The sequence below is a fragment of the Mixophyes fleayi genome, chromosome 6 (genome assembly GCF_038048845.1).
Source record: "Mixophyes fleayi isolate aMixFle1 chromosome 6, aMixFle1.hap1, whole genome shotgun sequence".
NCBI lineage: Eukaryota > Metazoa > Chordata > Amphibia > Anura > Limnodynastidae > Mixophyes > Mixophyes fleayi.
The window spans coordinates 28,938,507-28,961,458 of record NC_134407.1 but is presented as its reverse complement, the minus strand read 5'-3'; the positions used below and the strand labels follow the sequence as shown (position 1 = coordinate 28,961,458).

Genomic DNA, 22,952 nt, shown 5'->3' with positions numbered 1-22,952 from the left:
TGGGGGAGCCGGCCTGTACCCAGGGCTGGATTAACCCGAGGTCTGACTGAGCCACAGCCCAAGGGCCTCGGGCATCCAGGGGGCCCTTGACAGTGCTCAGCGGCATTATTGATCGGGCCGGTGGCGATCAATGCTGCTGAGCACTGTCACTGTAGTCCTTCCGCCCTTAGCCCAGGGGCCTCCATTCCTTTAATACGGCCCTGCCTGTATCAGAGATCCATTGCGGATCTCAAACGTGATTCTACACGTTCTGGGATGGTGGGTGACAATGTTATCCCTTCTACCTCCCAGGGGACTTAGTCCGCATATACCCTTCCTCAGGGAACGGTGTCTTTAAGAGCCCCTGATGACTTGGCAGTATCACAGGAGCAACTCTGGATGCAGAAGCTTGAACGGTTTGTTCAGGGTTTGATTTGAGTGTCTTCATCCCTAGATAGATTGCTGGAGTCCTCATCATCCAATAGACACCGTAAACACCAGGGTCAATTTCAGGTCCAGGGATTGGTGGACTCTGATTCTGACCTTTCCCTTTAGGAGAAGGGAGATATTCAGGACATGTCAGATGATAAGCATCTGACATCCTGGGAGGATGATTCCTCCAGCAGGCAGTGGGTGGAGGACCTCATTCTTGCGATCCATCAGACCATAAATATGGTGGAACCAGTGATTTCAGAAGGTGTCCCTTTTCAAAAGGAAGAAGGAGCAGTTGGTTTCTCTTTCTTCTTCTCCACAGTTAGCCAAAATTTGGGGGTAAGCTCATCTAAAACCTGATAGCAGATATGAAATACCTAGAAGGCTTTCATACCCGTTTGATGACACAGAGGTTGCATCATGGGATATGCAGCCTACTGTAGATGCGCGTAGCAAGATCTATTACCATTCCTCTCTCTAGTGCTGCTATATTAAAGGACAGCACAGACAAGAAATGTGAGGGAATTTTAAAATCTATCTATCTTGCTTCAGGGGCTTCACTCAGTACCATAGCAGCAGCTGAATGGGTGATTAAGGCGGTTGAGAAATGGACCTGTTCCCTAGGTGATGGCATACATTCTGGAATGTCCAGATCTGAATTGTCCACACTTGCTGAACATATTAAGTGTATTTCAGTGATGAATTTTTATACGCTGGTCAGGGTCTAATTTGTCCACACTTTTCTGAGTGTATTTGAGTGATGAAGTTCTGGACGCTGGTCAGGGTCTATCCAGAACCTCATCCATGGCAATAGCGGGCAGACGCACTGTGGCTCAGATCCCGGGAGGCGGATGCTGAATCTAAGACATATTTGGAGGCTCTACCCTTTGACGGATCAGTCCTCTTTGCTCCGCAGTTGAACAAAATTATTTCGCAAGCCACTGTAGGAAAGAGCTTGTTTCTTCCTGTAGCTACCCCAAATCGAGAAACCGCAGATTTTGGTCCTTTCCATTTGCTGGCAAATCAGGGGGCATCCTCGAGATGTCAGTCATTTACTCTGGGGGGGGCTGCTCAGATGGGCAGGCAGGCAGACTTGGACAGGAAAGCTCCTAGTCAGAAGCCTGCAGATAAACAATCCGCATGACTTCTCCTTTTCCCTGCCCGGAAGCACAGTGGTGGAGCCTCGACCTTTGCTCTTTCGGGACCGGTGGATCAGTTCATCATCAGACACCTGGGTAAGGAGCATTGTGGACAGAGGTTACATCCTGGACCTCTTAGGAGTACCTCCACTGCGTTTTCTTTCCACTCCTCTTCCTCAAGACGAAGCCAGGAGAGTGCCTGTTGTCCTCAGGAGTGATTGTTCCCATCCTGAAAGAGCAAAGAGGATCGGGCTATTACTCGAACCTCTTTCTGGTACAGAAACCGGATCAATCCTTTCACCCCATCCTAAATCTAACATCCCTCAACTTGCTCCTGTGAGTTCCCAGTTTCAGGATGGAGTCAGTTTGTTCAGTGATAAATTCTATTGAGCAGAACGAATTTCTGACATCCTTGGACATCAAGGATGCATACCTTCATATACCAATATGGAAGGGCCAGCTCAGATAATTTTCAGTTCAAAGCTCTCCCTTTTGGTCTGGCCACTGCACCAAGGGTGTTTACAAAAATGATGGCGGTCATGTCTGCGCTCTTACATCACAAGGGGGTCAAGGTGATTCCATACCTCGATGATCTCTTGATAAAGGCGAGTTCTGCTTCTCTTTCTTCTATCTCATCTGCGACTAACAGCAGAAACTCTGCAATCTCATGGCTGGATTATAAACTTCAAGAAATCCAGCCTAGTCCCATCTCAGAACATGGTGTTCTTGGGTCTCCGTTTCGACACCAGATGGCAGAGGGTGTTTCTGCCACAGGATATGGTCCTAGTTATTCAAAGACAAGTGAAAGCCCTGTTAGCCCTCAGACAGTTGTCCATTCTTCAGTGCATGAAGCTGGTGGGTCGAATAGTATCCTGTTTCGAAGCGGTTCAGTTCACTTGCTTCCATTCTCGACCATTCTAGCTCGAGATTATGGCCAGATGGTCCAGGTCCAACCCCCGGTTGAAACAACAGTTCTTTGGGGCTGTCTCAAGCGACCCGTCACTATTTAGTGTGGTGGCTACACACAAGGAATTTCAGACAGGTGCGTCCCTTCTCGGTATGGGACTGGACCATAGTAACCACAGACACCAGCCTGCTAGGCTGGGAGTGATGACACTCAGCCTGCATCTCCAGAGTGTTTGGACTGGGGAAGAGTCAAAATTACCCATCAGCATACTTTAGTTATGGGCTGCATTCAATGCCCTGGTTCAGGCGCAGAGTTCCCTGTGGAAAATGCATATTCGAGTACAGTCAGACAACGCCACAACAGTGACATACATCAATCACCATCGCTTCAACGTCTTTGTTTCCAAAGATGCTAATTTTGGCTGAAAGGTTATGCACGCATCTAAGTCTGTGCATTCCCATCCATTGGGGCACCTTTGGAACATTCCCATGGTTAACAGTGTCCCCCAAATGGCTGTGCAAGAGAAAAGAGGATTTTTTTACTTACTGTAAAATCCATTTCTCTAAACCCATTTGGGGGACACTGCGCTCCCACCCCTTGTTTTGACAGTTTTGCTTGTCTGTTATGTTAAATATGACTTTAGTCCTAACTGTTGGGCTTTGTAAATATACTGATATGTCTTTGTCCAAGGGGCATAGAGGGGAGGGAGCAGCCAGACAAGTTTGTTAGTTTTAGGTGCCATACTCCTGAACAGCGCTCTCTATGCCTATTAGCAGTGTCCTCCAAATGGGTTAAGACAAATTGATTTTACGGTAAGTAAAAAATTATTGTGTATTTTTTAAAACATCACTTTACATCCAGGTTTGCCAGTGCCTACGTTTAGTAAATCCCTTCATTTTAGTGTGATGAGCTGCACTAAGGTCTCGTCCTTTTATAAATGAGAAGTAAAATAAAGTAATGCATGAGTGTCACAGTGGTACCAGCGCCTCTTGTTGCTGTCACCCCAGCGGCTGTACACACAGATGATGGAAGACTTAAATTAAATCTTTAAAATGTGTACCTGGATCCCATAACTGCATCACGTTTTCTTTTTTTATTCTTCTGGCTCTTTAATTGGAGCTGTAAGCAGGTGACAGCTAGCTCATGTGGATGGATTCTTGTGTGCTATCTCATATGGATGGATTTCCTGTGGGATCACAGATACATTGCTATCTCATATGGATGGATTTCCTGTGAGATCACAGATACATTTCTATATCACATGGGTGGATTTCCTGTGAGATCACATCTACATTGCTACCTCATATGGGTGGATTTCCTGTGAGATCACAGATACATTGCTATCTCATGGGTGGATTTCCTGTGGGATCACATATACATTGCTATCTCATATGGGTGGATTTCCTGTGGGATCACATATACATTGCTATCTCATATGGGTGGATTTCCTGTGGGATCACAGATACATTGCTATCTCATATGGGTGGATTTCCTGTGGAATCACATCTACATTGCTATCTCATATGGATGGATTTCCTGTGGGATCACAGATACATTGCTATCTCATATGGGTGGATTTCCTGTGGGATCACATCTACATTGCTATCTCATATGGGTGGATTTCCTGCACAGATACATTGCTATATCATATGGGTGGATTTCCTGTGGGATCACATCTACATTGCTATCTCATATGGGTGGATTTCCTGTGGGATCACAGATACATTGCTATCTCATATGGGTGGATTTCCTGTGGGATCACAGATACATAGCTATCTCATATGGGTGGATTCTCTCTGTTAAATAGGCTTTATAAATTGAATTAATTATCCAGTAAACAGCATCAATTTTAAAGTGCTGTACAATGAACAGATAGTTTATTTTTTTTAACACAGTACTTTTGAGTATTAGTATTAACAATGGAACTATTTGGATTAAGTCTGACTCGTTACCTGCGTCCTAGTTTATTGTTATGGGGAGATAAATTCACATTACTGTCTGGAGACTAAGGGCCTGATTCATTTTCGGATGTGAGCCTTGCGTGAAATAGCTCTGCACATGCTCAGAAGCGGACCTTATGCCAATGAACACTATTGCATGCAAATCATATCTTAACGCAAAGGACACTGACGAGTATCTACGATCTGACAGACGGAACAAGGGAGGGAAGTGGCGGGTGAACATAGCGAATGTACACTAAGGGTGGTCTGACGCAGATGTCCTGTCTCTAAAGTACGTTTGTTTTAATCGTATCACTTGCACCAGCTACAGGGCAGGTGTAAGTGCCAACTGATTATGATGTCTGTGGCGGCATAGTGTTGTTAAAAACAACATGTACGCATGCCACTAGATAACAAAGAACATGTGTATGCAAGGAAGAATGACTATATAAATGCATTATGTGTACATTACACATTAAAAAAATCTTGATGTATGTATTTAATGTAAAAAATATATTTTTTTAATCCATATTTTTATTACTGATTGTACTGTTAAGAGTTCCTCATTTATTTTATAATTACATTTTTTGTATGTGCTCTGATGTGACCTTTTAGTAAATAGACACTGTCTATTATACTGCAGTCTGTTCTGTGTGTCTACACCCAGATTCAAACGGAAAGGTATTTTGAGATAAGCTTGGATTTAAATAAAGTTGAAACTACACAAGTTCTGTGCTCCTTTATAAAACGCAAGTAGGTCCACATCACAGCAATGTCCCTCCATCACTGATACATAACGCATATGAGTGGATTCTCTCTGGGATCTTGGATACATAGCTATCTCATATGGGTGAATAGCCCCATTCATTTTAAAAAGTTTAAGGCTGTAAAATAAAAGGAATAAATACATTCTGAAATGGTGTTAACAGAACAAGTCTGGTGGCAATACAAGTCCCACTGCCATACTTGAATATTAGGCTCCATCATGCAAAGTCATGGGGGAAGCCTTTACTCACAAATGCTGGCAAATCTTACCCCCCTATGATGTATTTGACAAACCGAAAGTAATGTGTTTGCCGGTGAAAACATACGTCATCATTATCAATCAGGCCTTTTGCCCTTTGATAAATAAAGCCATTGTTTTAAACATGACAAACCTATTTTGAAAATGACAAATTAACTCTGCAAATAATAGATTTAGTTTTAATGATGTCCAAATCCTGGAGAGATGATGGGTTATATAATATATATTATATATGTATAAAAGCATATTCCCTTCTTTAAAATTATAGAAAAGTGCTGATTGCTGCAGGATATAGGATATATAGGGTATAGGAATATAGGAATCATTAAATGATCCAGGGAAGTCAGCCACAATGTTGAGTTTTCTACTGTTTGTCATCACACACATTCTACACACCCATGGAGTAGACATTTCTGCAATTAAGAAAAGATCCTTTCATTCCGCGCAGTGGTGTGAGTGTCACATGAGTGCAATCGGTAACACCAGGGACGTTTGGTATTCCACTAGTAAGGCCTATTTCAGCTGCCGACACTCAATCTAGATCAGCGGTAATAATTATATTAATAGATATGGTTTTTGTAGTGCTCTCAGGATCTGGAACAGACACCACGAAAAAAGTTGGCAATCGAAAACCAGCCACAGCTGTTGTCGGCGGCTCAAGTACCTCATGCAAGAAAGTGTAACAGACCTGACGCCTTTAAGACAAAATCCATTATGCGTTGAGTAAGACGGTTATACTAAACTCCAAAATATTGTAATCTTCTGAAGTTTGTTGTGTTTAGGGCAAAGGTCTGTAGTTATCAAAGGGTGAAAATCTCTATTTGTGCTTCATGTACACATCATAGGGGTTACCGCTGGTGATCGCATTGGTGATGGTAAGTTTACCCATCAATGGCTTTCTTCACCCCCTTGCGTGGGGGAGCTTGGTTATTAAGTATGTAGGTGGTACTTGTACTATCGCAATACTTGTTCTATGAAAAATTACTGTAATAAATGAGTTTTTTAAGCCTGAAACTTTTTAAAATGAATGGGGACTATTGCCAGCCCCCAGACGTTTGCTTTAATTATTATTATTATATGTGCCATATATTTTATTTATATATCGATGTCTTCAGTTCCACGCATGCTCTTTAGAGATGAACGAGGGCCTCCAGAGAGATATATCACTGTTTTTCACCACATCGTCTGAATATCGTTCAGCTGCCATGGTGATAAAATAATGGTAAATTGTGGAGATAAATATTTTTTTTTTATAAAATTACACTTCTCTCAGAGATAACCATTATGATGATATATAGAGCCCAAAATAGTGAAAGGACATATCACTGAAACAAACAATAGTTATTTCTCTTATTAATTATTATTAAACATATTAAAATATAAAATAAATTGTAGCCGGTGCATTTCATAGGCTCTGCATAAGCTCTGTGGTGTTCGTCATTAAAGTTGGTGATGTGTTGGGTTGTTTATCACCAGTACGTGTACGATAACGAGAGTTAGCGTCACAGATTTTAGCCACTGAAATGGACTATTCGCATCCACCTATTTTTTGTATAAGAAGAAACTTTGGTTGCAAGTATAACAATTTTGGTGTAAATGAATGGAAAAAATATGTGAATGGAATGACCTGACCTGGGCAGCACGGTGGCTTAGTGGTTAGCACTTCTGCCTTACAGCACTGGGGTCATGCGTTCAATTCCCGACCATGGACTCATCTGTGAGGAGTTTGTATGTTCTCCCCGTGTTTGCGTGGGTTTCCTCCGGGTGCTCCGGTTTCCTCCCACACTCCAAAAACATACTGGTAGGATAATTGGCTGCTAACAAATTGACCCTAGTGTGTGTGTGTGTGTGTGTATGTTAGGGAATTTAGACTGTAAGCCCCAATGGAGCAGGGACTGATGTGAGTGAGTTCTCTGTACAGCGCTGCATAATTAGTGGCGCTATATAAATAAGTTGTGATGATGGTGATAACGAGTGTTAGCGTTTTCATTGATGAATCAGTCCAACCCGCAATAACGGGTAATTGAATTGAGACAGATCTTCTTCACCTCACTCGCTAGTGGTTGTGTTCATAAGCCAATCACTCTGCTGCCCCTAAGCACACTACTCCTCTGACCACATTCCCGCTCAGCTGCTTACAGTACAGTGCACCATTACCTCAGTGAGTGACAGGAGAGGGAAAGGGAGAGAGACACTACAATCACGCTTTTACCAACAAATCTTAATTACAAAGACATTGTGATTTACACATCTCATCATTGGTAGCCTGTTGTTGCAATTTTGTTACGTTTCTTTTATTTCACATCATTATCTTAATTGTTTTCTATATTTGTTAATGTGAAACAAGCTACAACTCCTCAAACCTTATATTGTAGCAAACAGCTCTTGGGCTTTTGTTATATTTGTAAATGAGGATTTTAGCATAACGTTGCATCTGCCTTAAATCACACCTTAATAAAAATTGACAGTCGTGTGTCTTTTGTGTTCTTTATATTAGTTGAAACATTCCATAGTTTCCTGATTCCCAAACAGCATGCACAGTACAATTGGCCAAAGAAGCAAATTAGCAGTAATGCTATGAGGTTCCTTATGCTTCCTTATCCTATTACTATTCCAGTTAATTGTTTTTCCAAAATGCTGGTAAAATCTGTTTAAATATATTGGCTGGTGTATGAGCTCTTTGCTAAATGTTAAACCCTTGTTTTTGTGAGTTATTTTGTGTACTGCTACTTTACCTCTCCTGCGTGACTCTTATTGTGTTCCTGACTCGGAAGGGGGGAGTCTTGGTATCAAGTAATGGAATGTTAAGTAACTGTGACCCAGCGATAACCTCGTGCCCCTAAAAAAAATCAAAATGCTAAGCTGCTTTATTCTTCTTGCATACAAATGACGTTGTATTCAGTAGGTAGATGAGACGCTCGTGGTGCACTGGTTTCAAACGCACAGATGGTTCTTTCTGAATGGTTCTTCTTAATGAGATCACCAGGATGTCACTTGTGTTGCTTGCAAAAGAGGGAGACAATTTTCTGTAATAAGAGCAGAAAATGTGTGCAGGAAACAAAAAATTAAAACACTTTATTTTACTTAATAAAGTACATTTAATTATTTTGTTGTATGATTTTTGTTATGTTTCTTGACTTTAATAAACTTCTTATTTCACATTTTGTTTTAGACTGTCATGTTTTGGGGCTACTATTAGTAAAAGGAACAACTGAGGTTGTGAACACCTTTCTGAACTGCATTAATGAATAGCAGAAATTATTTTCATATTTGCCCTAGATCAGGGTCCTTCAGTCTTCTTCTTTGCAAATACCCCTAATGTCTCTAATGGTTATCAAGTACCAAAATGTATGTAAATGTAACACATGGGCAAGCGGTTATAATGCACTGATTTTCATGCCTTGTACTTCTTAAGTTACTGTAAAATTGTTTTCAGTATTATATTTTATTAATGCGCCAGCAAAAGATCACACATTGATGCATGCGTATGTACGGGTCACATGGTGATGCAGGTGTCGCATGTGTGTACGGGTCACATGGTGATGCAGGTGTCGCATGTGTGTACAGGTCACATGGTGATGCAGGTGTCGCATGTGTGTGTACGGGTCACATGGTGATGCAGGTTTCGCATGTGTATCTACGGGTCACATGGTGATGCAGGTGTTGCATGTTTATGTACGAGTCACATGGTGATACAGGTGTCACATGTTTATGTACAGGCCACATGGTGATGCATGTGTCGCATGTTTATGTACAGGTCACATGGTGATACAGGTGTCGCATGTTTATGTACAGGTCACATGGTGATACAGGTGTCGCATGTTTATGTACAGGTCACATGGTGATGCATTTATGTACGGGTCACATGGTGATGCAGGTGTCGCATGTTTATGTACGGGTCACATGGTGATGCAGGTGTTGCATGTTTATGTACGAGTCACATGGTGATGCATGTGTTGCATGTTTATGTACAGGTCACATGGTGATACAGGTGCCGCATGTTTATGTACGGGTCACATGGTGATGCATTTATGTATGGGTAACATGGTGATGCAGGTGTCGCATGTTTATGTACAGGTCACATGGTGATACAGGTGCCGCATGTTTATGTACGGGTCACATGGTGATGCATTTATGTATGGGTAACATGGTGATGCAGGTGTCGCATGTTTATGTACGAGTCACATGGTGATACAGGTGTCGCATGTTTATGTGCGGGTCACATGGTGATGCATTTATGTACGGGTCACATGGTGATGCAGGTGTTGCATGTTTATGTACGAGTCACATGGTGATGCATGTGTCGCATGTTTATGTAAGGCCACATGGTGATGCATGTGTCGCATGTTTATGTACAGGTCACATGGTGATACAGGTGTCGCATGTTTATGTACGGGTCACATGGTGATGCATTTATGTACGGGTCACATGGTGATGCAGGTGTCGCATGTTTATGTACGAGTCACACGGTGATGCATGTGTCGCATGTTTATGTAAGGGTCACATTGTGATGCTTTTATGTACGGGTCACATGGTGATGCAGGTGTTGCATGTTTATGTACGAGTCACATGGTGATGCATGTGTAGCATGTTTATGTAAGGGTCACATGGTGATGCATATGTCTAGTGTTTATGTACGGGTCACATGGGGATGCATGTGTCTAGTGTTTATATACGGGTCACATGGCCATGCATTGAAACACTATAAACTTGGAAAGAGCTCACAAGCTGCACATTAAAAATGCATTTAAAAGGCATTGTCCTGTATCTTTGTAAGAGCCGTTTGGTTTATGAATGTTTTTAGTTTTCTTACCTTTGATTCCTCAGCACATGTTTGGAGAATTGTCTTTAAGGAATATAACAACTGTTATTTTTACGTTTTAGGGCGATAAAGAAATATTTGAAAACTACTACAGGAAACAGAGAAGAAAACAAGCTCGATTAGTCCTCCAGCCCCAGTCAAACATGGTAACCGTACTTATTTCATGATTGCTGCAAGGAACATTGTGTGAGTCTTCTGGTGACCATATTGAATTCTGTAATGTTTTTTTCTCTTACTTCCATTAAAGCATGAGACGGTGGAAGGATATAGGAAATACTTCAGCCAGATTGTGGGGTAAGTGCTCATCATTTGGGGTAAAAATAAGATTATATTATTATAATTGCCCAGAATGGTAGAGAAAATTGCAATATTCTCATTATCATGCATTATTCACCTTAGGATTTTGGTCTGCTACATCATATAGCAATTAGGCGTTGGTTGTGCTAACTATGGAGAACAGTTTGATCTGATTTGACATAACTATACTTCATTACTCATTAATATATATCTTGCTCAGTGTTGTAGAACCTTAAAAGATTTAAGCATGCTATTTGGGTTTGTTTTTATCTGTCTTGCTTTTGTTAGTTTACTGCATTTTGTATCTCTCCTGGTCTTTCCAGCATTCATGCAGGGAATCTACAGATCAAAATACTTATTTTTATTTAGCTCTTTGTGTTTGTATTTGTGCATAACAAATTTATATCAAAAAGGCTTATTTCCTTCCATAGTGAATAGCACAAGTGGAATGTAAACCATTGCTACCGTTTATGTGTTTTTGATTATCTACCTTAGCACCGATAAAAGGTAATATCTGATTGTTTGCTATGGGGTAAAATACATTTGTGCTATTAAATTATCCTGTCCATTCCCTAATTAACATTTTTGAAGGCATCAACACCAGAAACACCATATGGCTTTTTTGTGGCACGAAAAGAAAAGTCATAATTTGTCCAAAAAATGGCACCATGTCAATAATTAATCCCATATATGAAGCATAGATAAGGATTTGGTGAGGTGAGGTTCTATCTTTCCTCCTGATTGTGTAATGGTTTGGTATTCATCTTGCTTTAGGTTTTTTGTAGTAGAAGATCACATATTGCACGTAACTCAAGGTCTGGTAACGGGGAGCTACACCACAGAGCTCTGGACCATGGCACAGTCAAAGATCATCGCAGCCCTGCGAACACACTCGGTAAGTGGGATGAATCTCTGCTTTCTATGCTCTTAGTAAAGAAAAGGCTGCTGAAAAGCAGGACGATGTCAAAGTGAAAAATGACTCTTCCATCATTGTGCTTTTTTTGTAATTAGATGTTGTTCAGACTTAGATGGAGACCTGCCAGGCTTTTGTTTTTCCCTGTAAGACTCAGGCTGTGAGCCACAGCCATGGGCTATTTGCATAATCCTTCTCTGATTTACAACTGACTGGGCCCTCAAAACGCACTCTTAGTCCTGCACTTTAGAATATGCAGAGTTAATCTGCTGTTATTATTGCAATCTGTCCTCATTAGTCTCAACTGACCTCTTCATTAGATCAGACTGAATAGTTCAGTACTGAGAGCACCACCAGGAAATAGTTCCTAATTATCATGGCAAATACCCGGGCTGCAAAATGATCTGGGCCAGGCAACCCTTATAGCTGGCCTTACCTGTCCATGTTAGAGCTACCTACAGATCATACTTGGATGCTACAGTTCTTGGCTTGAATATTAACCGTATTTCAAGAATAGCACTAATTTGCTGTGGCCCATATCAACCAATGAGATTTTAGCTTTCAGCTGTCTAGTGTGCAAGTCTGATCTGAATGCTGATTGGTTGTTGCTGTGAGTTGCAGTACTTATTACTAAGCCTTTATGTTCCAGCTTAGCTGCATAAAGTACAAGTAGTGGTGGTGTATATTTTAATATTATGTTTCAAGTAAAATAAGTGTAACTTGTAAAAAATAAATATATCAGACATGTAATAGTCCCAAACTTAAATGGCATCACTAAGCATTTTTACATAGATGTTTGATTTTATGATCTTTTTATGTGATGAGGGGCGACCTAGTAAGACTTTCTTCAGTGGACTTAACTGAGGCCTCTGTATTCGCAGTATGGCGGTTCCTACTGATGCATATATACATAAATATAAATGCAAAGCACGTATCCCTAAAGTCGTCAAAGGGAAACTAACTTGTAAAGGTGATTTATTGTAAACTTAGCATTCTATAAAGTGAAAGCAACAACAGTGAGCAGCGGCAGCATCATGCAGTTCGGCTTTAATTCCCGGCGAAGTACAATCTTTATTCCTTTTACAGTTTATCTTGGCAGAGTTGTGTGTAATTACAAGTAGCGTTGACAGCATTATTGCATACTGTACATCTGTTTCACAGGAAGATTTGAATACTCAGGACACTTTGTAGAAGTCGGTAGCCTGCATTGTTCAGCATTAACCTCATGCCAGTTGCTTTTGCCTGTGCAATCTTACACCTCTTTGAAGAAGATGGAATTGAGCCAAGCAATAAATTGTCTGAAATAGTAGAGATAAACTCCTGCTGTCTAATGCGTGCTATGAAATCCATCTTCCTTGTTCTTAGTTTTTTTCGTCCCCAAACACTTAAAATATACCCGTGGTCTACAAATGGTGAAGGCAGACATTTTTAAAAGAACTTGTTGATTTCTTTCTATTGGCTGCGTAAAGTGTAATGTCAACACAGACACTAGTTGACTGACTGGTTGGCTACACATAGAGAATGCCGATTGCCTACCTAGAGTAGGGGCAAATGTTTTTTTCTGGCTGAACCAATATTTCATATTTTATGTCACTAGTTCAAAATAAATATCTAAATATTGGTTCAGCCCAGAAAGTTTGCTCCTACTGTTGCAAAGTTTGCTGCTTCAGTGTTTTTAGACCTTTTTGTCAGATGTTGCTATGGTATACTGAAATAAAATTACAAGCATTTCATAAGTGTCAAAGACTTTTATTGACAATTATATTAAGTTTATGCAAAGAGTCTATATTGGCAATGATGACCCTTCTTTTTGAAGACCTGCAATTCGCCCTGGCTTGCTGTCAATCAACTTCTGGACCAGATACTGATTGATGGCCGCCCATTCTTGCCTAATCAATGCTTGGAGTTTGTCAGAATTTGTGGGGGTTTTTTTGTCCACCAGCCTCTTGAGGATTGACCACAAGTTCTCAATGGGATTAAGTTCTGCGGAGTTTCCTGGCCATGGACCCAAAAATTTGTTTTGATTCCCAAGCCACTTAGTTATCACTTTTGTCTTATGACAAGGTGCTCCATCATGCTGCAAAAAGGCATTTTTCACCACCAAACTGTTCTTGGATGGTTGGGAGAAGTTGCTTTTGGAGGATGTTTTGGTACCATCCTTTATTCATGGCTGTGTGCTTAGGCAAAATTGTGAGTGAAGTCACTCCCTTGCCTGAGAAGCAGCCCCACACATGAATGGTCTCAGGATGCTTTACTGTTGGCATGACACAGGACTGATGGTAGGGCTCACCTTTCCTTCTCCGGACAAGCATTTTTCCAGATGCCCCAAACAATCTGTAAGGGGATTTATCAGAGAGAACTTTACCCCAGTCATCAACAGTCAAATCCCTGTACCTTTTGCAGAATATCTGTCTGTCCCTGCTGTTTTTCCTGGAGAGAAGTGGCTTCTTTGCTGGCCTTCTTGACACCAGACCATCCTCCAAAAGTCTTCACCTCACTGTGCGTGCAGATGCACTAACACCTGCCTGCCTGCTGCCATTCCTGAGCAAGCTCTGCACCGGTGGTGCCGCGATCCCGCATCTGAATCAAATTTAGGAGCCCGTCCTGGCTCTTGCTGGACGTTCTTGGGCATCATGAAGCCTTCTTCACAACTATTGAACCTCTCTCCTTGAAGTTCTTGATGATCCGATAAATGGTTGATTTAGGTGCAATCTTACTAGCAGCAATATCATTGCCTGTGAAGTCCTTTTTGTGAAAAGCAATGATGACTGCACATGTTTCCTTGCAGGTAACCATGGTTAGCAGAGGGTTCATTGTCACGGCAAAGAAGGACTTTGAAATTAATTGCAATTCATCTGATCACTCTTCATGACATTCTGGAGTATATGCAAATTGCCGTCATGAAAACTGAAGCAGCAGACTTTGTGAAAAATAATATTTCTCAAACCTTTTGTCCATGACTGTACACTGATTATTAAAATTCAAATACGATATGATGGCTAGCCGTGGATGACAGTGCATAAGATTGTTTTCTTATGAAGAAAAGGGGAGAGAAAGTATTTCTTGTCCCTATAATCCTTAAATAAATGTGGTAACTGAAGTCTGACGTCTTGTCCTGTTGATGTTCAGATCTCTGTTTTCTCCTCCAGGATCGTGTGTGTAAGTGTGAAAGTACAAGATGTAACACTGGGGTTAATAAAATAAAAAATAACACTTTATTAATCTAATAAATCACATTACAGCTTTCCTGGTATTAAATCATACTGGTCAGTCTATAGTGTGCTCAAAAGTCCTCCCAATCTCAAGTCAAGTACTTGACTTTCTATGTCCGTATCTAGACCCTACGCGTTTTGTCACATGGGCATTTGACTTCTTCAGGTGAGTTTGGTGTGTTCGGTCAATCCTGCTGTGGGTTTTAAATAGCCAGAACGGGTGGGTACTTGGTATTCCTTTTTGTAATTATGGTTATTACTCTTTAGATGATAGTGATCTCAATAGTGTTTATCATAAACCTGTTCCTCTACTTTCTATCATCATAATACTCAATATCAATCATAATTTATGTATGAAATAATACTGCAAGGTTGTTATTTCAATATAATAACACAGTGTTTGTATACAGTTCATATGTGTATAAGTAATTAAATAGAATCCTACACTTACAAATTGTGCATAAGAGAGAGTAGATGGTTGACATGATTTGCTACTGATACCTATGGATAATTAGATGAAGAAAGAATGGATACATGGTGGTAAACATAATCTGTATCTTACATTTATCAAGTATTCTAAAACTAGATCTCCAGATATCCTCAACCTGTTATATTAGTTGACCGTTTATGTATGTGCAGTGCAAGTAGCACGATATCTAAGCTTAGTTGGTGGTTTTTGGGTAATAATAGCTTGGAGATTGGTGGTGGTGCATACTTGAGCTAGTGTTGAGGATATTGATACAGTTCAAGGTTCATCTCAGTTGGAAGTAAAACATTAACCAGATGCACAACCCAGTAATAGCTCACTCAGACTCCATGATTCTGCCTACTACTCCAGATATTCCCAGGTTTTCCCAAAACCAAGTATTTGCCTGGTCCAACTATTTATCGCTTCTAAGACCATCAGTTCTATTGCATCAAAGGCCATCAGTTCTGTGTATATAATGTGATAGGTAGTTTCTGGTTGATGTTGTATTCATATGTCAAGTTCAATATTTAGACCCATTGGAGCTAGGGTTTTTAGCTCATAAATCATCTACCTTTTTTTAGCTTATAAATTCATCTACCTTACTAACACTGTAGGACAACCCACCTACTAACACTGTAGGACAACCCGCCTACTAACACTTTAGGACAACCCGCCTACTAACACTTTAGGACAACTCGCCTGCTAACACTTTAGGACAACCCGCCTACTAACACTGTAGGACAACCCGCCTACTAACACTGTAGGACAACCCGCCTACTAACACTTTAGGACAACCCGCCTACTAACACTTTAGGACAACCCGCCTACTAACACTGTAGGACAACCCGCCTACTAACACTGTAGGACAACCCGCCTACTAACACTTTAGGACAACCCGCCTACTAACACTGTAGGACAACTCGCCTGCTAACACTTTAGGACAACTCGCCTACTAACACTGTAGGACAACTGACCTAGTAACACTGTAGGACAACTCGCCTACTAACACTGTAGGACAACCCGCCTACTAACACTTTAGGACAACCCGCCTACTACCACTTTAGGACAACTCGCCTACTAACACTGTTGGACAACTCACCTACTAACACTGTAGGACAACTCTTCTACTAACACTGTTGGACAACCTGCCTACTAACAGTGTAGTACAACTCGCCAACTAACACTTTAGGACAACTCACCAACTAACACTGTAGGACAACTCTCCAACTAACACTGTCTTGCTCGCACTCAGGAAGGAACACCCCAGCTTCTCCCCCTATAAGATGCTGAAATATCCACCCTCGCTGACATTGCCATTGTGCAATGCAAATCTATGATCTTCTCAGTAAAAGAGGGGTGTATTTGTGCTCATGTAGGTGCATGACTTCACTAGGTAGCATTTGTACTGATCATTTGTGCTTTCCTAAGTAACCTTTGCTGTAGGGGACATTTATGGAAACTGTTCTACAAGTCGGTGTAGCCCATATTACCATTCTGATATTTTCTCTCATTTTCTATGCTGTACTCAAATAAAAGAATCTGTTTGGTTGCTATAGGTTACACATCATTTCCTACACAACTACTTGTGGAACAGTTTTTCTGCATATCCTGGAATTATAGTGAAATTGTGCAGAATTCTCATCTGTGACAATTCAGTGGAGAACGTGTTATTTAAAACATAATCAGTACTCCCGCAGCAATAGAAGGGTTAAGCAAGAAACATGAATTTCGGTGCTTTAATAGTTTTACTTGCCATGTCATGTCTTTAACAAATTAAATTTATTTTCAGTCCTACTGCAATGACCCCGATCTGGTTTTGGAGCTGAAGAATCTAATTGTGGTGTTCGCTGATACTCTGCAGGTCTGTATAATCTTCCTTCCCTCACTCGCAGTTCTAGTTACTTTTGTGGTGTGAAGACAGATTTAGGCACTGATGGAAGAAACATTTCAGTGGGTTCAGTTATTCCAGGGGTAAGATTACTATACTGTAAGACTTTCCTTATGTATGTTCATTTCCAAGCTTTCATTTTATATATTTTTATTTGTTTTTGTATTATTTTTTTTGTGTAATTTGTTTTTATTGGTAGAATAAAGAAGTGAGTGAGCAATGATTCAGTTATTTGCCATCCCATGTATAATAGTATTCAGCCTACAGCTACATGCTTGTATACAGTCACAGAACTCCTTAGTGATCTCTATTATCCATGGAATTACCAGTAGGGTGCGCATTGTCTCATATTTTATTTGCTGGGTTTCAAATTGTAGCCCTGGGTCCTTCAACAGCAGGATAGCTGACTGCATCTCCTGTCCAGTCTCCTGGGAAGATGCCTTAAATGTCACCAGTAAGTAGCGGCTGTTAACCACTACTTTACTTTACCTGATATCACTGTGCCGCTGTAGTGCTTCTATGTGTAGGGTTAGGGCATGCTGGGACTTGTAGGACAACAGCATATGGGGACTAGGATGTCCACCTTTGCTCTTTTAAATATGTGGAACAAGTGGGAATAAATAAATTGGAACAGATCAGAACACTTTCCTTAAATCCATGTTGAATGGCCCTTAATAAAAGTATTTCCCATCGACTAATACTCTATACACCAGTATGTAAGTGATAAAAATATAAGTTATTTATATATATATATATATATATATGTATATATATATATATATATATATATATGAGATACATAGATATTGAGATATATATATGAGATACATATATATTGAGATATATATATATAGTGGCCTAGTGGTTAGCACTCCTGCCTCGCACTTCTGCCTCGCAGCACTGGGGTAGATTCCCGACCATGGCCTTATCTGTGTGGAGTTTGTATGTTCTCCCTGTGTTTGCGTGGGTTTCCTCCAGATGCTCCGGTTTATTCCCACACTCCAAAAATATACTGGTAAGTTAATTGGCTGCTATCAAAATTTACCCTAGTCTGTCTGTGTGTCTGTCTGTCTGTCTGTCTGTGTGTTAGGGAATTTAGACTGTAAGCTCCAATGGGGCAGTGAGTGATGTGAATGAGTTCTCTGTACAGCGCTGCGGAATTAGTGGCGCTATATAAATAACTGATGATGATGATGAGATATATATATATATATATATATATATATATATATATATATATAAATATATATATATATATATATATATATATATATATATATATATATATAAAAAAACAGGGATACTCTGCACTCTCCAAACACATAATTAATGCTGTACTAAATACTGTTCTATAATAAAAACAGGGAATGTTAGTTCCACATATTGCAATATATGTTAAGCTGACCAGTTCACGCCAAAGTCTTCCCAATCTGGTCAGTCCTAACATGATCAAATGCTATGCTATTTTATCTGGGGCTATTTTATCTTAAGGCTTACCTGCACACAGCTTTTAATATATATATAGTTATTTGTAATATGGAGCAGGGAGACATCCAGAACACCACCGTACCGAATAGATCCACAACATACAGAAGTCCAGCTTAACATCGGCCGCAGGGTGTAGTAGAATTTCCAGACTCACATTATGGAGGGAGACGCATGAAAACCGACTCCTATAGATCAAGTGCTTGTAGGGTTATTGTGCACAAGTAGAAATAAAACACATCATCTGGCCTTAGAGCATGTATGGGGGATACACCAGGCAGTGGTCTCAGTTGATCGGGTATTAATGTCTACAACTATGCAGTTTGAGAATCAGATCTCCCCTGCTGGCTGTAAGGGGACATATATAAGGTGTGGCGGAGAGGCCAATAAATAGTGGATACATGATCACATGACATAACAGGTAAGTACAAAAATAAATGCCCAGAATAAAAACCAATTAAATTCAAAAATAGGAAAGAAAATATCATTTAAATACGGTGTATGAAAATAGAGGGACCTAAAATATATGAAATATACACATAATAATTTAATAAAAATAAACCTCATTCAAGGAAGACATTAAGGTGAAAACCATAATTGAATGATTGTTTGATATTCCCCAGTCAATTTATATTTGGCTTTTGCAGCAGACATCATTCTATGACCGTTGGTATTAATATAGGGGAACATCCATTCAGCACAGTCATCCTCAGTTCCACGACTCAAACTGACTTCTACTCTTGTAGAACTCTTGTATTGTTGGTTGCTCTGGTCCGCTGACCCAATGATGTCACAGTGCTATAGAACACCTATGATGTCACAGTGCTATAGAACACATATGAGGTCACAATGCTGCAAACTATATTAGGAAAAGGTGTTAAAATGATGTGTAAGCTACGGTCCATGTATAGGATATTCCAGTGTTTGAAAATAATGTCTTCCATTTTTTTCTGTGCACGGTATTGCACTGCGATGATAAACTCAGTTTGAAGTCTTCTTGTTAAATATTTTTTTTTAATAAACTAGTTTGATTTACACCATCAATTTGTTTCCTTATGGTATTTATGTCTTTAATGGCGTATCCTTTGTCAAAACTGTTTAGCTCTTTATATTGGCTATCAATAGAGCAGTTTCTTTCCAATAGAATAAATTGGCTTTTGGTTTATTAAGAGCAGGATCCACTGTAATGTTCTGTAAATCTACAGAAGAAATAGATCACGTACTAACTGTATGAGAAAATATGAAGTATAATTGTTATTATTCTTATGATATAAAACATTTTAGATGATCTCATGTGTCATTCGAAAAACATGATATCAGTTAATCTTTTCCATATATAGAGCTGGAGAAGGGATTATTGTGCTAGGTATTGTCAAGGAGTCCTAGGAATAAACTGGCTAGACTGGGAACCGCATTAGTTCCCATAGCGTCTCCCTCTGTCTGACGGTAAAAATGTATTATTTTATTTAAAATAATTATGAGATAAAATGAATTGAGTGCCATTTTATATAAATAACCCCTGTTGCAAGGACATATCATATAACTAGCCTGTGGTCAAATAGGAATTTGTTATTAGTAATATTACATTGTCCTGCCTAATGATACCAGATCTATGGTCTGTGGGTGTATAACATATTAAGTCAATCAACGTAAGCAAACTCATACAGCAAATTAACTACAAACCATTTACTTGCACGCTAGCTTTTTTAAACCTTTTTCTTTGTGGAATGACATGGGGAACATTCTTAACAGAATAACTGGGGTAGATCCATTACACATTGTTTCATTTTATTAGATGATACAAGCAAATAAGAATCATCATCATCACCATTTATTTATATAGCGCCACTGATTCCGCAGCGCTGTACAGTGAACTCATTCACATCAGTCCCTGCCCCATTGGGGCTTACAGTCTAAATTCCCTAACATACACACAGACAGACAGAGAGAGAGACTAGGGTTAATTTTGATAGCAGCCAATTAACCTACTAGTAAGTTTTTGGAGTGTGGGAGGAAACCGCAGCACCCGGAGGAAACCCACGCAAACACAGGCAGAACATATAAACTCCATACAGATAAGGCCATGGTTGGGAATTTAACTCATGACCCAGAATAGTCATATGCACTATTGTACCTAGACTTAAATCCCACATATTGCCAAATAATAATCTCTGTAAAGGTCATTAATGAAAGTGTACAAACAGACAGGCAAATATGACTATTGACATTCCGCCTTTCCAGAAAACTAATGTCGCCTCCTTTTTTGCGGGATTGAGAATGTCCAATTCATTTCCCGCCTGCTAACACTTTATCGCTGCACTGGAAGTTCCTGCAGTGTCTCATATAACCAGGCAGAATAGACATAGGAAGTCACATAATTACCTTTTCGTTTAAGTTATACAGTTACCTGAACTGTGAGAAGCGATGGAGAACCTCATGATCCGCCCAGTTCCTCCCAGCACAACATCATAAAATTTTGCAGCCCACAGAAAATCGTGGCGCATTGCCTAAGATTGGACTCATCTGCATGAAAACTGGTGCCCATGGCATTTGGGTAGGATCATTTGTAGGTTGCGTGCAGAGTATTAGCGCTTGTGTGTCATGAACTCTGCTGTTACTTTGGTTTCTGTCCACCTTAGGATATAAAACGAGAAGTAATGTCCAGAAAATGTTTATTTGGTTTTATAGACACTGGCAGACCCCACTCTGCCACTCTGACCCCATTGCTGCTTGTGGATCAATCAGTAAATGAGTCATTCTGACGGGTCAAACTCTGCTAAGGTTGAACTCATTTTATGGAGAATCTGGGACATGGACAGTCGTGTGTTCACTGGACATACTTAGTAAACAGATGTATTTAATGACATTTTAGGATACATGTCAGCGTTTATCTGAGAGATGTGTGTCTGGAGGTTTTATGGAGTGGACTAAAGCTGGGTACACACTACAGAATTTTCCACCAACTTTTTATGCCGATCGATTTTACATGTGATCGATGGTCCGATCGCTCGGTCCATGGACTGCATACACACTAGCCTTTGTTAGGACGATAAAGGGAAGAGCGGACGTCCCTTTAGCGACTTTTTACAGCCATGTTGTCGTGAGCAATGATTGTAATTTCGTACTCACTGTTGTGGATTGGTCGGAAACTTATACACACTACACAGTGGAAACGAGATTGGAACGAAAATATTTAACGGTGCGACCAACCAAATGAGGCGACAATCGTCCACTTGGGCAGACTTTCAACCATCGTGTCACAACACACACTTACCCGACTTTTGAAACGAGCGGTCGTATGTCGGCTGATTGAGCAGATTATTGGACGAAAACCGTGTAGTGTGTACCTAGCTTAAGAAGTCCAATCAAGGTCTGCCTAGGACATTCATAAAGTTAATTATATAACGTTTTGCCTGCAGAGATTCAGTTATACATTCCATTATAAAATACAAACTGAATAATGTTAGGTAATAGAATATGGAGTACGATAAGCCCATTATATATATCTTACCTTTAATAACTACACACAAGTGGGTTTCTGCCTTCCTTCAGTCTTTTCCCACAGTCCAAAGGCAAACTGGCAGGATACTTGGCAACCTGTGTGGTAGGGATTCAGATTGTAATCTCCCCTGGGACAGGGACTGAGGTCCTCTAATAATACAACAATACGGAATATGGTGGTACTGTATAGATTAAAGATCATATCAATAAATTATCATTAATAACTTTGTTTTCTATTCACACATATATAGTGCATTGGTAAATAATTGATCATAATAAATACAATGTAATGAACCCATCTGCAAATAAATAAACTAAATAAAAGTATTTTATGAACTATAGTCATATTGTAATTAAACAGAAACAGGTTAGTCAATGGTCCGTGTAATTACAAACAGTGACATTACAAAACTAGAACTTTTGTTGTTGTAGTTCATATATACAATATCGCTTACTAAGCCACATACATAGTGATTATTTATGTGGATTTATATATATCACAAAGTTTAGATGGCATAGATGAATAGAAAGTAATGTTGACTTTGGTTAGAACATTATATAAGAAGCCCCAGCATGACCTTGCAGCCAGGAGCAGATAACACAGCTTGTATAGTAAATGTCCGCACCAGCAAGGTGGCGCTCTATGCCTTCTTTTATCCTGCTAAGGAACAGTCTCAAGTGTAGATACTTACTATTTTATATATCATCCCCATTTGAATTATTTCTAGTGGTTTATAAATAAAAACAGAAGATGTGGTTATATGATCAAAAAAAAAATATTTTTTTTTTTTACTTTATTTATTCTTATTTAACCATTAACTTCACAGGCATTTCAGACTTTACTTTGTGATAATTATTTTAATTCAAACTAGAACCAATGCAGGATTGTATTGTAGAACTGTGTATTCGCCTGCTTGTTTTACATACTACAGTCTGACACAGAA

The 22,952-nt window shown here is 39.8% G+C and overlaps 1 protein-coding gene across 4 annotated transcripts in view; it reads left to right on the top strand.

Annotated features, from left to right (window-relative positions):
* EXOC6 (exocyst complex component 6) overlaps positions 1–22,952 on the top strand; it is a 213,470-nt gene that overhangs the window by 70,918 nt on the left and 119,600 nt on the right. For all 4 annotated transcript variants that reach the window (XM_075216143.1, XM_075216146.1, XM_075216145.1 and 1 more), the window contains exons 9-12: positions 10,306–10,389; positions 10,491–10,537; positions 11,315–11,435; positions 16,924–16,995. In XM_075216143.1, coding sequence (XP_075072244.1) covers positions 10,306–10,389; positions 10,491–10,537; positions 11,315–11,435; positions 16,924–16,995 — 324 coding nt within the window. The remainder of the gene's footprint in view (positions 1–10,305; positions 10,390–10,490; positions 10,538–11,314; positions 11,436–16,923; positions 16,996–22,952) is intronic.